Source organism: Cyrtonyx montezumae, unplaced genomic scaffold (genome assembly GCF_038088225.1).
Source record: "Cyrtonyx montezumae isolate F1298 unplaced genomic scaffold, pur_monq_1.0 scaffold_3, whole genome shotgun sequence".
In the NCBI taxonomy this organism is placed as follows: domain Eukaryota; kingdom Metazoa; phylum Chordata; class Aves; order Galliformes; family Odontophoridae; genus Cyrtonyx; species Cyrtonyx montezumae.
Window position 1 is genome coordinate 72,854,915 of NW_027072034.1, and position 16,754 is coordinate 72,871,668.

General features: G+C 37.3%; 1 protein-coding gene across 2 annotated transcripts in view; it reads right to left on the bottom strand.

The window, feature by feature from the left end:
* Positions 1-16,558, bottom strand: part of CD247 (CD247 molecule) — a 42,920-nt gene extending 26,362 nt beyond the window's left edge. For both annotated transcript variants that reach the window (XM_065741930.1, XM_065741929.1), the window contains exon 1: positions 16,427-16,558. In XM_065741930.1, the coding sequence (XP_065598002.1) occupies positions 16,427-16,484 (58 nt within the window). In that variant the 5' untranslated portion in view covers positions 16,485-16,558. The remainder of the gene's footprint in view (positions 1-16,426) is intronic.
* Positions 16,559-16,754: the final 196 nt, after the last annotated feature.

A 16,754-nucleotide genomic window follows, 5' to 3' on the forward strand; every position in this document is an offset into this window, starting at 1 on the left:
ACACCACTGTCTGTGGAGATGGATGGGGAAAAAACAACAACAACAACAAAAGATAAGAAATATACTGAATTCTCTTACTTTAAGTTATCTACGTACTATTGTCAGAGATACTCAGCTTACTGGAAACTCTGAATAGCAACACCTGCTACCATAAGTGGCTGCATTTTGCTCTGTGATGAGTTTTCACTGTCCAACAGCAAGACTCCATCACTGTCATTAAGCATTAACTAGTCTTGAGTGCTCCAGGTGACTTGGATGGTGCTGTTTCATGTTTTACAGGCATTATATGCATAAAAATAGCAAACATTTGCAAAAGACTGCATGTGCCTCATTCCTGCAATGATCTGTATTTGTTCAATCTTAACTTCCATTTGTACATTAACTTCTGGACTGCACAAGGTGGTACACAATCAGAATCCAAATGAACAGCTGACAATCTTTTAAGGAGAACAGGCACAGAGAGAGGCAGTAGCTGTTTGAAGTTCACAGAATCACACAACCATAGGGGTTGGAAATGACCTCTGAAGATCACCGAGTCCAACCTTCTGATAAAGCAATTGCCTGTAACAGCTTGCACAGGAAAGCATCCAGGCAGATCTCAAACATCTCCAGAGAAGGAGGCTACACACCCTCTCTGGGCAGCCTGTTCCAGGGTTCTGTCACCCTCGTGGCAGGTCAGTGACAGCCCTGGATCCAAAACCGCTGCAAAAGGAGAGGGTGTGTGACAGTGTCACGAGACTTCCAGCAGCATGAGAGGCATCAAGGTTAATAAGAGGAGTTAATATCACAACTTCAGACCGCATGACATTATTGAACTTACTTATTGTATGAATTTGAAGACTGCGGCCTTACTGCGTTTTCATTTTCGACACCCACACAGAGCCTTTGTGAAAGCCCCTCTGGTTCTTCCCTCTGACTTAGCCTTCTAATTAAGAAGACTTCAAAACATTTTTAGCCTCTGTGCTTGGGGAAAACTTCTAGTGGCTCTTCTGCCTCCCACTCTCACCACTCCTATTCAGCACCTTGGAAAGCCCCTCCTGCTTTTAATGTACGTACCTCTACAGTTAAAGATACCAGCATTTTGAGTTAGTCAAATGTTCATCGTCCTGCCTCTATGCCAAGAGCAGGAGCAGACCCTGTTGAAGTTTTGCTACCTAGCACTAATCCAGGGACATCTGGGTAGATGCAGTACACTCTCTAATCTCATTGCAGTGCCCTGGGAACTCAACCGTACTACAATTCTGTACACACACTTTGCATGAAACAAAATGTACTTCGCTAATAAAATGCAGCCAGAAATGAAAATATAAATCAAGCAAGTGGATTGATACAGTTTCATTCCCTTGAAGCCTTTAATTTAATACAGCAGTTGCAGTATTGGCATTTCAAAAGAAAAACAAAGGCAAAATACAGAGATTTCCCTTCTGGCAGCAACACATCAATCTGTCATTTTCTTCTCCAGAGGAGCACGTTCACAATAGGCTTTTTGGTGGCAATTTCCATACTGACCTCCTTCCAATATCAACTCTCAATGCCCAGGTCTGTCAAGGAAAAGTCAGCTTTGACATTTCCGTTCTACAGACAGCTGCTTAAGAGAAATACTGTGACCTTATTTGTGCAGTTTCCCATACGTCATTAGCATTCTCAGTAATAAGGGTAGTATCACTGAAAGATATTATCTTTTTAATATCCATTCACCCATTCTTAAATTTTGTAATCAATATCAGATGTCTTCCTATTCCAATACCCGATCTGAAAATGAATGCTAACTGGTGAATGCCATTCACTCCTCATCTCCAGGTCTTTTGAACTCTTCTGCATAGTAACATTATTTTTACGTCTTCTTTCACTCTCATCTTATGTATGTACCTCAGACTCAAGCTAACCTTCTAAGAACTTACAGAATCTGTGCAACTCCAGTAGTTAACCCACACGCTGAAATTCCGCATTTAATAGTCTGTCTTTGACTGAGATCAATAGATGTCCAAGAGTAGAAGAACAAGACAATCTGAGTTTTAGGATCCTTCTCAGCTACATAAACACATTGACTGATTTTTTTGGTTCTGTTATGACCTTTCGGCATCCTGTTATGAAGCACTGAATGGATTTTAACCATTCTTTGTAGTACTAGTAAGCTTGTGTGAATGTTTCACAGACGTCATTTAAAACAACTGCACTGATTTCTTCTCTGATGTTGTTATGGACCATTGCTATTTTGAATTTTGCTAGGTCTCCTCTACTGAAATAGCTAGCATAGAATTCCCATGCGGATATTTGCTGCCTTTACACACATTCTCAATCTCTCTCTGAAAGTTTATTCTCTTCAAAATACTGTGTTACGTTATATATATTTTTATCCTTCCCCTCATCTCTTTTCTTTGTCTTTCTCTCTCTCCAATTTAAATCTGTTGATATGATAGAAAGAATCAAAGCAGATTGACTTACCCAGTGAGTTCTCAGCACTCCCAAGAGACAAGATCATTTAAGGTTGTACTAATTGCACTCTTAAAATCTTCAGTCAATTTTGAAGTTTCACTCCTAATGTAAATCATGGTAAATATTTGCACAAATTTAATTATAACGTTGTTGACAGATTCTGAAGCAATCATAGGTGTTTCAGCCATGCTCTACTATTTTTCCACTTGTTATATCATTATACTGCTCACCCTGAGGCACATTCCACCTGTACCCAGAACATCTCACTTCAGCCCAGCTTCAGTACAGGGTGTCCTGGCCTCTGCATGTTGAGTGTGGCACCTATTTTCTGACAGGTTTTGCTTTGATTGATGGTTTTCTTTCTTGTTAATTTGGTGATTGTAAAGATATATAGATATATATATATCTTTATGGTATCTGAAAATTAATCTACTACATGGTTCAGTGGAGTATTTATCTTCCAGTTCTTTTTATTCTTTTTGCAACAACTTATATGGAGATACTTAACAGAGGTTTTTATTTATATTGCTGGGTTTGTTCCAAAATAGGAACAAGAACCAATTCGTCTTGCTTTGGTGGAAAACTCATAAAATACTTTTGAATAGTTTCTTACTAATTCTAGTTTAGTCTCCCACTATTAGTCTATCCTGCATGTTGATTTGGAAACATAACTTAGCTAACAGCTAAAGCAATTAGATTTCTATTCTGGGCTTCGAGACTTTCTAAACACCAATTACCCATTCTGTGCCTTGATTTACCACATTATAATACGCACTACAAGGACATACTGCCTTAGAAGAGCAGTGTAAGAACCCGTTAATGCTTATGAAGTACTGCAAAATTCTAAGAAATTATTAAATAAACAAAAGTAACATGATTACCAGACAATGCATTAAAGGATAGCTTTAATAGATAGTCTACGCTGTGGCTTTCAGGAGATTCCTATTCCTATTGCAACAGCAATACTAGGATGCTAATAGTGGGCACACCAGGCTCTCAACCATCCTATTCTAATTTAATACGCTAGGTACAGCATTCACACTGAAGGCAACATCTCACCCATCAAACAATACAGTAGTGATGCCTCCATTGTTTTGTGATCCCACACAATCCACCCACCCACAGTGATCTTGGAGGAGAAGGAAAGTGACTGAAGTAGCAATGACCAACACCTTTGCATATGCAATTTGAACAGGGACAAGGATCTAAAAATATATAAAAGTGTATATTTCCTTACAGCAGAGCAGCACCATACTCTTTCCTCATCACACAGTACAATGACTCTCCTTGTCTCGGTATCATAGATATAACCATGTCTGATAACAAATCTCATCTGTGTCACCGATGGGGAGGTAAATAAGGAGGAAGTCATTCCTCTGCCTCTTGCTTCTAAAAGACAAAATCCAAGTAGTATTTCAGCAAGAGAAATGAAGCAGGGAAGAAACAGAAGAGGTCCTGGCAACAATACCACTCACTGCTTTTGAAATAATAAATGCAAGCTAAAAGATAAATATTCCACTATTTCTGGTATCAGCTGAGAAAGCACTTTTTACTCTCATCTTGGACTACATGCATGTGATAAAAAACAAAAACACAAATACCAACAACATGCTGTTTATCATAGAAAAGATGAAAACAATACATTCTGTAATTTTAATATGTACAGATACAGAGGTAAACAAATGCTTAAGATCATCTCGTCCCTTACTAAATTTACATTTAGAAATTGCTTAGATAATGGAAGTGAAACACATTTGCACGCTAGTATACCTAATAGCACATGTGAACTGGATGGTCCTGCACAGATTTGCTTGCAGTGTACCCTTACAAATCTATTCACACATTTTTGTATTGCTTTCTGTATGTACGCTGGCACAATACCAACAGTGTCTGTAGTTTTATCTGGCCACTGACTTAGAACAGACTTGATTAAACGTGGTGTATATTCTCGTGTACCTCTCAAATATACAAACAAGAACAAAGGACTGCAGAAGACCTTCTTGGCTAACTGCCTTTTGCTCCTACATACAGTCATACAATAAAATTCCACAAATTCAGCAAGCTTCTCCTGAATATCAGCTTATACTTCCCTTGCCCAAGAACAATCTATGCCAAAACTCTTCATACGGTGTGAATATTTCTACTCCCTAGAGTAGTTCGGCATCCTGTTTATATCTTTTTCTTCTAACACACAATCATTTTTAATTCATCCTTCCTCATTCCAATGTATTATAGACAGCAGTCATCACCTCTCTCAACTCCACTGCACAATTATAGAAGCAAGTGGACTTTTACACACCATATACAAATGTTGAAGAGGTGATGTTTTGATGAGCTATATGTAAATTCCAGTGCCACTTGCCTTTAGGGCTCTATTTCAAAATATTTTATGCTTCCCCTCCTCATCCTCCCACAGCTAAAGGCTCCAAGATTGAAAGGCTCAACAGAATGACAGCTCTGGAAAAAAATAAAAATAAAATCCCAAACAGCTTTCAGGCAAGCTCACACCCCTCTGGCTCTCACATACTACTGCACAGATAATAGTTAAGTGCTGTGCACTGAGCATTTTCCAAGCCACATTACAGATATTACCCTGTATAAGCCAGAACATCCTGAACAAAAGCTTTGCTGAAGTATAGCTCCCCTTAGGCAGCTTGGCTTCTCAGAAGCCAAAGACCAGGGAGTTCAAGACCGAGGTGCTCTATTCTGTGCCCGAGGCAAAAGAGGCTACATACATTGAGCAAATAAACTGCAGTCAATCCCCAAAGGAAGTCCTCGCTTTGATGCTTGGTTAATAGTTAATGCATAGGGCAAGTCCTTGGTAGCCAGAAGCTACCTATGAGAAAAGAAGCAGGCAGTTCTAGGAAGATGGACAGCTGAGAGCTGAGCTTCAACATCCACTTGACATAGCAAGGACTATCTCCACTAAAAATAACGTATGTTTTAATTAGTCTAAATGAAATATGTAGGCATTACAATCACCATGTTGTAGTGTAGGTGTTCTCATGGGAGCAAAAGGTGGCCGCAATAATTGTTCACATAAATTTGCAATCCCAATGCTGCGGTCTCTCAGTTGTAATGCTCAGACTGCGGCCAGGTCAAATACCACCACACTAAATGTTGCATCGACATTAAGAGCACCAGTGTGTAGGTTTTGCTTTATCTAAGAAGTGGCATTAACTCATGCAGTGGAGGACAAATCTGTAAAACATGGAGGATGACAGGAATGTCAGAATTTTCTACAAATGCCTCAGACATGATCCCAAAGTTCAAAGTTCCCAATTTGAAATTTATATTATATTCATATTAATTTTGTCTAGTGTCTTAATATCAATCTTCCTAACCTCATAAAAAAGTCACCAGAAGACGCTTTTAAAATATTCAGACACGGAGTTAAACAGGAAAACATTGAAAATAAAAAGCCTCAAAACAAAGCACCACTTTAGGAGTCATAGAATCCCAGAATACCCTGAGCTGGGAGACTCAGAGACTAACAAAGACCATCAAACCCAACTCCAGGCTCCACATAGGAGCACCCAAAATTCAAACCAAGTTTCTGTGATGAATAAAACATCTAACTGCAGACTTAATAAAATCACTTAAAAAATCACTTATACAGGGAAACTGACAAATAAAATCTACTTAAATGGCTACTTAGAAGTGCCTTTTCTCTTTTTCTTGGACATACAATGCTTTCTAAATATAGAAGTTGAAAACTATTACATTTTGATTATAATATTACTCCAACATTTCAAAAGAGGTGGAGAACCCACTGAATTTAAAGGCACAGAATGAGAAACGTGTTCTTTCCAAAATATTTGTGTACTGCAGTTGTTATGCAAGCAGCAGTGGCTCACAGAAACACAGCTAAATTGGTTTTATATCAACTGACAGTGGTGTATTTCCTTCAGCATAAATCACTGTGTGAGCTGCAAAAATCTAGCTGAACAGTTTGCTAAAAGCTCATCCAGTTAGTCTGAAGTAAAACTCCTGCCAATATCATTGGAGATCTGCCTAAACAGGAACGCTAATTGTAAGTTAAATGTTTAAATAAGCAGCATTTTCTCAAACACCAATGTGCCCTTTTAGAAGCAGGAAGTTTGACAGAAATTAAATATTACGACTGCTTTAGAGTTAGAGCATATAGACAGCGTATTTAGAGGTGAAGCTACTCATCCAAATCTTTTTAGACACTGTAAGCCCTTCTTTATTGCTCCTCATAGTTTCTCAGATTGCTTCCCACAGCAATCTGAGAAAGCCCGGCACATCATATTCCATGTTGCTGGCACCCACAGGCCCTTATGTATTCTGAAAACTTGGCATCTTAGGACCATCTAAATCTTAACAGTCCTGCATCATTAAACATAGTTTTAGAACTTGAGGGTCATCAATATATAAGCAGATGTTATTAATACTCATATTTAAGTTGTTTATATGTATATATATATATGGACAAGATAACAGCACACCTCTATGCTCCATTTTGCAGACAAAGTTACACACAGGAGTCTGCTGGGGGTTATGCCGTTGCTGAAATACAGTCAATAGTAGAGAAAGCACAAAGCATGTAAGGATGGGTGGGGAAACTCTCAGGTAATCCTCCCCAGTGTGGTCCCAACCCTTAGTATAAGGCTTCTCAAGACCAGCAAGGGCATTGCTAATTCTTCAGAGCAAAAATGCCTGTATTCCATTGACTCCAAAGGATTAAACTGACTCTATAGAATACTACAACTGAAACCGAAACCTTTTTTTTTTTTTTAATACATACATTTCAATAGGTAACAGCATTTCATCAGAAACATTTCACATGACAAATTCTGATGACACATTGATTGGGGAATGTTTCTGGACTCCCTTCAGAATTTCTCATCAATACCACTGATTATCTCTTGACTAGCTGAGCACATGGGAGTCCCAATCAGGCTCCTGCTATGAGTCAGACAGACCAAGGACCTGAAACTGGGTTTCCCTCTTCCCAAACACAAAAGACTAATTGCTCTTAGTCTGCTTTGGTGTCTCAGAAAAACACTTTGGAAGGGTTTGGTTTACCCCAGTGGAAAACAAGAAACAGAAATCTTGAAAAGTTTAGCAGAATCAAAAAATCGCTTCCCCTGAAGTTTAATTTTAAACCTGGTATCTGATCTACTAAAGCCATCATGTCTAACAAACAGACATTCGGCCCATGATATAAAAAGAAGAGCAAGAGAGAAAGGAGGCAAACCTGTTAGCTACTTCTTTGCAGCTGAGAAAGATAAAATCAGATAAAAACATCTTGGAAAAGATGTTACAACGAGATAGGGTTGAAGTTTCATAGCTGTAACTTCAAGAGATTTATAAAAAAAAACAACGAAGCCTGAAAATCTGCTGCTTTTCAGTCAGAAGAGACATACCTGGCAGCAGCAACAAATGCTTTATAGCACTGTTGGGTTTTGAGGCAAGTATTAAAGTAACATCTAACTTAATAGAAGAAAAGAGATTAATTCAGCTGTGTGGAAAGACAGGACAGTGCGAATTCCAGTTCTGCAAAGTTCACATCATTACCACAAGCATTTGAAACTTAACAGAATTCAAAAGAGCGTAAATTAAATCTGCTTCTTCTGGAGAGAGAAATTATGTAATGAGAATCTTCATTTTTTAAACATTTGAATCGTGGAGAAACAATCAAATATGTGATGTGATCAAAAACATGTCCTCAGAAAAGAGATCAAGTAATGCATACCAAATACTCATAACTTTCTCTTGTCATATTTGAGGCAAAACTCTTAAAAAAAAACAAACATACACACAGAAAAATAAACAAACAAACCAAAAACTCAAAACCACTCTTGAAGATCTGTAGTTATTTTCAGACTTTTGGGGATGGGTTACATTTTGAAGTTACAAGCAGCCTTCATCAGAAATGTAGGTCACATCTAAGGCAGCATTGCTAATTGACCGGGAAGCAGTTGCCTTAAATTACACCTTTGAGGTCTCCCACAAAATTTATGTATAAAGAAAATGGACAATGTTATGCTGGTTTTAATAAAATTATTCATCATTTATGAGGGAAAAAGAAAACCACATTCTCAGCAAGCTAGCTGTAATTGAGCTTGATGCAAAAAGTGGAAGCCATCTGTCATATCGGGGCATTGAAAAAACAATCCACAAAGCTAAATTCCAGAGGACTTTTATATCAATGATTTTGACATATTAGGGTTTTTTTTTGTTTGTTTTTTAAATAATCTGGAATTACATCTGACCTCCACCTAGAAATCCAGATTGGTTAACCCTGCTTACCTCCTCTGGTCTGTTAGGTGTAGTTACTCTTGTAAACACAAATGCTCGGCCATAATATGTAGAAGATCAGTATATTCAAGAAGTTAAAAATCAAGCCACTTGAAATTGTATATTCCTCCCCTTCCTTCTCAAGCAAAGGAAATTAAGAGATTTATTTTTTTTAAAGGTGGTTTAATTTTATTAACTTTCTCCAAAACTCTTCAAGCTCACTATCTGCAAGATTTCATTGGTATATCCTATTCATCAGAATAGTCCCCAGCAAACATACACAGAGAGGTTAAACTTCCAGGGAGAGATCAAAAGAAACAGAAGACCATTAGTATTGAAGAATATGTCATAGGCAATAGGTGAAAAAACTGCATGTAATAAACATGAAGGCAAACCTACTACTAATGTAAGCCTCCCAAGTCAGTTATCACATGGATTATTTTGGTTGTGTTTCATTTGTAACTTTTCATATCCTAACAGGATGTTAAGTGTCACAGTAATACTGTCAGCAAGAATGTTTACACTCCTTGAGAAATGAGAGGAAAAAAACACAACAGAAAAATGTGTACTTACGTTACTTTATACAACACCATTCCCACATTCCTCTCCTGAAAATCTTTTATGACAAATTCCCTGAACAAGTTCCAGTCTGTAACGATTAAGCCTTCAAGAATGAGTTCACCTGTACTACTTATTCCTGGTCAGGTATCAAACCTTGAGGTAATAAACCATAATATAAAATAACAACTCAGTATTGAAAACTAGTAGCAAGTTCATAGAATCATAGGGGTTGGAAGGGACCTTAAGAGATCATCGAGTCCAACCCCCCTGCCAAAGCAGGTTCCCTACACCAGGTTGTTAGGAAGAAATCTGTAGAACTGAAATAACATCCTTTAAAAAATTATAAGAAGCCCATCTGTTAGAAGACCTTTCATGAACAGAGGAACTAAGAGTAATTCACAGAACTGTTTGCTTCCTTCTCAGAAACCAACTGCCTTTAGTGAAGAGAAACTCACAGGACTTCATTCCACTTTTCCTCATAAACGTACCCTCATGCTTGCACAAAGCACTGCCAAAAATGCCTTACTTATGTAAGAATGCAAAACAATGATACTGTGTGAATTCTCCTAAGGGAGGGAGAAACTCAGAAAAAAGGAGCAATTACTCCGGAGAACTCTGCTAAGGCTTCTTTATTGCAGTCAGATTTACATGGCTAGATGGGAAACAACATAAATTGCAGTGACAAATACAAAGTAGAGACAGAAAAGAGCTTTCCCACCAGCGACTAGATGTTGGGTTTTCTGACCGAAGCTCACTAAGACATGACTGAAAAAATGAAATAATATTGTAAGGATCTAACATATAATTAGGTGTGATTCAAAAATTTTCACAGTAAAGGCTTCGGATTGACTGCAAGTTGTAAAACTTCAGCCCAGGCACTCAGTGTGATTATACTTTTAAAAATCATCACCCAAACCATCCAGCTATTTCTGAATGACAAAACAAACAACATTCGATGGCCAGAAATGTGCAGTAGTACCTCACTATAGGATGTTGATCTTTTTCTAAATTGATGTGCGTCAAGAATATTTAAAAGTAGTACTGTCTCATTTCACAAAACTCTTGCTTCAAACTGACTCAATAAAGTAAGGAGTTATCATTTGATAATGTATAGTTTGAGCCAATTTTCTGTATTAGATAACTCTAAATAAACAACTCCAACAGAAGAATCTTACCAGTTTGGGCTCTGCCCCCACACATCAACATCTGCAAAAAATAAATATATCTTGATTTGCTTGCAGGATCAGTGTAACTATGAGGGCGTGTTCCCATCCAGCTAATTATCTACTGGACATTTTTCTGTTTTCCCTGCTATAAGCCTCAGTTTATTCTGTGACAAGATGTACACCATGAGGAATTTGAATGAATTTATAATAGAAACTTATGCATTCAGTATTAGGGAAGCGTTTCTATAAATATTTGACACTGCTTATTTAATGCTTGGCTGTCGTATAGATGACAGCAACATTTTAAGTGAAATGAATGCAAAACACTCATGCTCCTAGCTAGAATAAATTGGATATAAAACCTGGATAAACAACCAGCAAAAGGTTTTCTCATCTCAGCATTCCGTTATTCAACAGCTTACTTAAAATTAAATAACACAAAAATTAGCACTGGATAATTTTCTGGATATCACATTTTACCTCATTAAAAAAGTGTTTCAGTGCATTACTCACTATTTTTAAATTACTATTATTTACGTAATAATAATTTTCTGGATATCACATTTTACCTCATTAAAAAAGTGTTTCAGTGCATTACTCACTATTTTTAAATTACTATTATTTACGTAAAAAGAAGTAAATTATGTTCATTTTTTTTGAGATTCAAATTGTAGGACACCTAGGAAAGCTGCTTTTTAAGCGTTCTTTGGTTCTATATGTTCTATATGCTTTTTGACCAAGAAGCTATTTTCAGTTCTTGTTAACCACAAGCAATGCCAAAAACAAAACAAAAAAAGTTACTGGCTATATAGATGTTAAGCTCTTTTTCTGGTGTCATGCAGGTTTGAAAATGCAAACTAAAACAAACAGAAAAATAGGAAAGCATCTTAGTAGTGAAAATTAGTATTTTCAACTAAGACAATTGCTTTAAGTGTAAGTAAATCAAATGGTAGAATTTCTTATAAAACCACAAGTGTTGATGACAGAGCCACAACCTAGATTTACTGTGTGCTATGATTTGTTGACAATTTTCCCTTGACCCTTTTTCCTTGTCAACTTCCACCTAATTGTAATTTAGCATCACCTCCATATTATCTGAGTTTTTGAAGAGTTAAGCATTAACTTTATGGCTACTCCATCAATCAGAAATTTAGGAAGTTTTTGAAAAGGTGTTTTTTTTTTTTTCTCACTCCAAAAGAATCAGGACATGGATAAGCTTTAGTCAGGATATGGAGATGAAGTTTTTACTGTCATTACATTCTTGGAAAGAAATAGGGCAAACAGTCCAAGCATTTCATCAGGCTCAGCAACCTGTTTACTAGAAGTTCTATGCTTAACATACTCTCATCTACAGAAAACATGTGGAGATGAAAAACTCCCATCTTTCTCAGTTCTTCTCTCTTTCATTCTGTACATTGTTGTCTGCCCTGCTCAACTGTTACCATTTCCAATAAGAAATAAAGTGAGATTGAAAGTATATAATATATATACATATAATGAAGTACTACAGCTTCTTAAGGTTAACTACTCCTAGGAAACTTGTAGGGATTCAAATATTTCCAGTCTATACCATTCAGATATTAAAATAACTTCTAACACTTAAACAGAGCTTGCATAGGCACCAGTACTTGCGACCTTGATACTCAGGAGCTAGACTTTTTCACTCCTATTTTTTAATATCCAAATTGTCAAGAGTGAAAGAACCACATATCTGTAAGTTTAACCTTTAGAAAGATGGATGTATCCACTGTATGTGGCTACATACATGCATTTCCACGGTCTCCTAAGATTTGTGTGCATGAACAGATAGGCTGAAGTACAACAAACTGAGCTAATTTGCACATGTATTTTACCTAAGTTACATATGAAACTACTAATCTGTTGTACGGGATAATGTGGAGTTAAATCTTTCCACTACTTTCATGAAGAAACCTGATTTGGACCATCATGCTTTAAAAGCTAAAAATTCTCGGTATTTTTTGAAGAAGCAGATCATAATCGCACTATACCCCAGTGCAAGTCAGAAAAAAAAAAAGAATAATAAATTAAAAAAAAAACCCTCATCTTCTCTAAAACCTCTGGAACAGCTGAAATTGTTTTCTTAATGCTAAAACGGAACAGCAGCAAAACTTTATTTTAGATATTAACTGAATTCATGTCAGCTCAACGTTGAAAACGAACAATAAACATACAACTACGCACACATACAAAACAAATACTTTCAGCAGGATAAATATTTTATAAGTATCTTTAAGACACAGTATCTTCATTCATCCCACCATAAGAAGATACTCTATTTTATAGACAGAACAGCCAATGCATGATATAATCCTATGTATATTCATACAAATATACAATAAATTGAAAGAGGGGAAGGATTTGGCATCCATTTGCAATTGTTCACATAATTCTTTTTTCTTTTATAAAGAGAGTTTGGTTACAGCATAAAGATAAGAAAACATTTAATTTATTTAAATGAGTTTAGCATGGTGCTAGCCACAATTCAAGTTCGAACGAGTAACAGAAAAGAATCGTCAAAACTGCCCCTCACATGGACATTCATTCATAAATCAAGTTCTTGTCCCCTATAAACTGTCAGTGAATCTCCTGTTTCCCCTCAACTTTGGCTTTCAAACCACTTTGTTTTGATATCTACTTATTCATACTTAGACAAGACAAATATATGGAATACATTTTCAGTAAGTTTTCTCTAGCCCACCTGAAAAACAAAAGGAACATGATCATTAACTTGTGACTTCACTCATTAGGAATTTTGCTTAGAAAAGTTCTGATGGAAATCACTCATTCTGTAACAAGCATTAGAGAACTGACTGTAGCACTGCAAGAGCTTGATGAACAGCCCTTTACAAAGAAAAGCTCAGTTTGCCTGCATTTTGTTCAGTTTGCTAATGTGCCAGTTCATTGGGTTTTTTTTTGTTGTTGTTGTCGTTTAACATGAATTATTAATGAGTCGCTGTGAATAGGAAAGAGAAATGGGAAATAAAGCAAGTAAAATTAAGCCTTTCAATTTTTTTTCCAGCCCCTCAAGGTCTAACAAGAATTCAGCTAGGAGACCTTAACAGATTAGGCACAAGGACATGTGGATTGTAGCCAGATTTTCGTTTGTTTTTTTTATTTGTTTGGGTTTTCCAAGGGTCCTGTAAACAACTTGAAGTTTATGAGTCTTTTAGTTTGCAGATCTGCTAAGTCATCTTACAAAAAGGAAGGCACAAATGAACCCTAAGACCCATGATCCGTCTGTTTTATCATCCTGCCTATTAACTGATTAGAAAAAGCTCCTGATTGTACAGTGCCCATTGGGTAGAGGCCACAGTTATGCGCAGCAGAAAAATACTGTGAAAATAAGCTGTGCAAGTAATCTCTGTTGATGGTTGACACATTTTAGTTTCCACAGAGCTAGCAAAAGAACTGTCCGATGCCGTTTAACACATGATTCTGACTACAGCGATTTTGTGAAAAACAGGGAAAGGTTGAACTTGAAAAATTCTTGCACATGTATTTGTATATGTATATATATATATTCGTATACGTATATGGATGTTGCGTATTTATATAAATCAAAATGCCATCGCATCAGCCATTTTTAGAATGAGCATTTCTACAACACCACCCACAGTACTGACCTACTGCCATTAAGACATGTCATACTTTTGACTAAAAGCTCTGTAAACTATACAGATTTTTACCATTCTGATTGTGATATTTGTGTACTTCTTTTTAATAGTCTCCTTATGTATCAAAGAACAAGATGATTAATAAAACTATCTGCTAAGATTTATATCTAGACATTTTTTAATAGAGAGGTTGTAGAAAATGCTCAGCTAGACTTCCAGAGCTGCTCTTTGATAGAGACCACAAAGAAAAATCAGCATGTATACAATAAAACTTGTCTGTACTTGCTCAGTGGTCAAGGATTCTGAAATTTGTGTTCTAATGTTAGTAACAACAAATCAGATTCAGAATTTGTGTTCCATCTCTACAGTTTTTTATTTGAAAACAAAGTGCTTTTTGTGCCTGACATATTTGTTCCAATATTCAGAAGATCAAAGCAAAGTTGTCACAAGTCTATCAGTCCCAGTTCTGGTAGTGCCTTTAGTTTGACTGCTTGGAGAGTAAGTGCAAAATGCATTTCAGTGAAGTGGAAATGAATTCACTGTAAAGCGGGATGCAGCTCACCGAACCTCCATCCACTCTCAGCTTGTTCATGGAAACTTTCTGAAATTTTACTTCATGTTAAAAAGACTTGTAAAACACTCCAGGCAGCAGCAGATCTCTGTATTTGTTCTGTGTGAAAACGTCACCTGTTCAGTCTCATCTTCAAACAAAGTTCATGATGATCTTCTATGATGGCCAAAGTGTTTTCTGAATCTACAGTAACTTAACAATTTCCCAGATTTGGAGTTACTTTTATTTTGAATACTACAACTCTTCAAACTACTGTGGTTACCCAGTGAAAAATACTTCCCCTCAAATTCATAGGCAACTGCCTGAAAACAATGGCAGCTGTAGCTTGTTCAAAATTCAATCTCATATATTCTTTGTAAGAGTGAATACTCCAAAAGCTTTTCACAGTAGACACTTACAGGGCTAGCTTCAGCCATCTGAAAAGTATTACATATTTTTCAGTAAGTTTTCTCGCAAAAAAAATTACAGATAGGAACCCGGAGTTCTGATATATTGGACAGAATAGAAGAAAAAAAAAATGCAAAAAGGTACTTTCAGCTTAAAATGTGTCTGAAGTAATCCCCATAACTTTATAGCCCTATAAAACAAAATAATATTTTCTTGAGAAACCTTAAGGTTGAAAAGCACTTTTGAAATGTCTACAAAGATCAAGGAAAAGGAGTTTCTAGTGTTTGTTTACACCTCACACCCACATCTATGCATACAAAACAGTGTACAAAAAGCACTTAAGTATCAGAAAGGGATATAGCTTGTTAAATGAAGACAAACAGAAGCCGTTCTTACCGCAGAGAATGTTATTCTACTTAAAATCCTCCTGAAACAATCTCCACAAACTACTAGAACTGGTGCCACATATAGCCATGAGATGCTTCTCTGATCAGCAGAAAACTTTTTACTTAAATTTCCACTGCAGTCTCCAAAGCTCTTTAGAGCAGCAATTGCACGTTTGTTAAGCACACTTAGTGCACACTCTTCCAGGGGATTTTAATACAAGTGCAAACGCGGCCTACTCATATCTTGCTGCTGCTGACTTCCCCAGATGCAGGCCTATATCCAGGCCTTCCCTGGATCTACATTCAGTTTTCTTTCTCTTTTGAACTCCTAACCTACAAAGAAGTATATTCCTCTCTCCTAAAATTTGTGCAACTTCTGAAGATCTGGGCACGCCAAAACAGCCTCACTTTCTGTCCAAGCGAGGCCAACCCATACGCTATCACAAATTAATATAAGAAAGCATTTTCACTTCACACTGTGTCCAGCTGGGAAAACCACAGGGGTAAAGACATGAAGGGAAGGATTCTATCCCTTTTATCTTGACATATGTTCCTGCATACCCAGCTCGTTGGCTCTGCCACACACCTCCTTCAACCACCAACATCCTGTTGCGATTAACATGGCTGTATCTTAATCTGAATAGAGATACACTCTTGTGCTGACTACTGAAAGTGACTACATTTTCATTTTAGTATCAAATATCTCCTTTTAAATCCCAGCGAATGCTGCCCAGGTGAGGGCTAAGATTTTAAGGATGAACTGTTACTTGGTTATGGCACAAAGAAGCGGCTGTCCTCCCCACCCACCAGAGGACATCTTTATAGCAAGGAGTGTCAGTCTTAACTAGTCCTGCTGCCCCAGTCCATCCCTAGCTGGGACCAGAGGGATGGACATGGTTGATTTTCAACATATCCCTCCACAACTAGAGAGTGGGGGAATTTACCACGGAGCATTGTGCTCTTCCCTCACCTTAAAAAACATTTTAAAAGAACGCCTCATAAAATAAAAGTCTGCCTTACCTGTAAGTGGGAGCTGTGCCTGGAAGGTGACAAAGACAGCGATCCTCTTCCACTTCATCTTGCTCCAGTAGGCTGTGCTGGGACACACAGCGTGGGGTGCTAGGAAGGAAGGCACCTCCACGGGTTGGTATCTTCTGGTTGCCTCTACGGAAGCACTGCTTCTATAAGGGCTTTCAGAGTCCACCTGCTGGCAGCCAGCCCAAAACGCATGCATCTTCCTCTCCGCTTCTGAGGTCTGGTCTTTACATTCTTGGTATTGATGCTTGAGGTTGAGGTTTCCTTTTGTATTCTTCTTTTCACAAGACTTCTTTAAAACTTTGATGGTTCC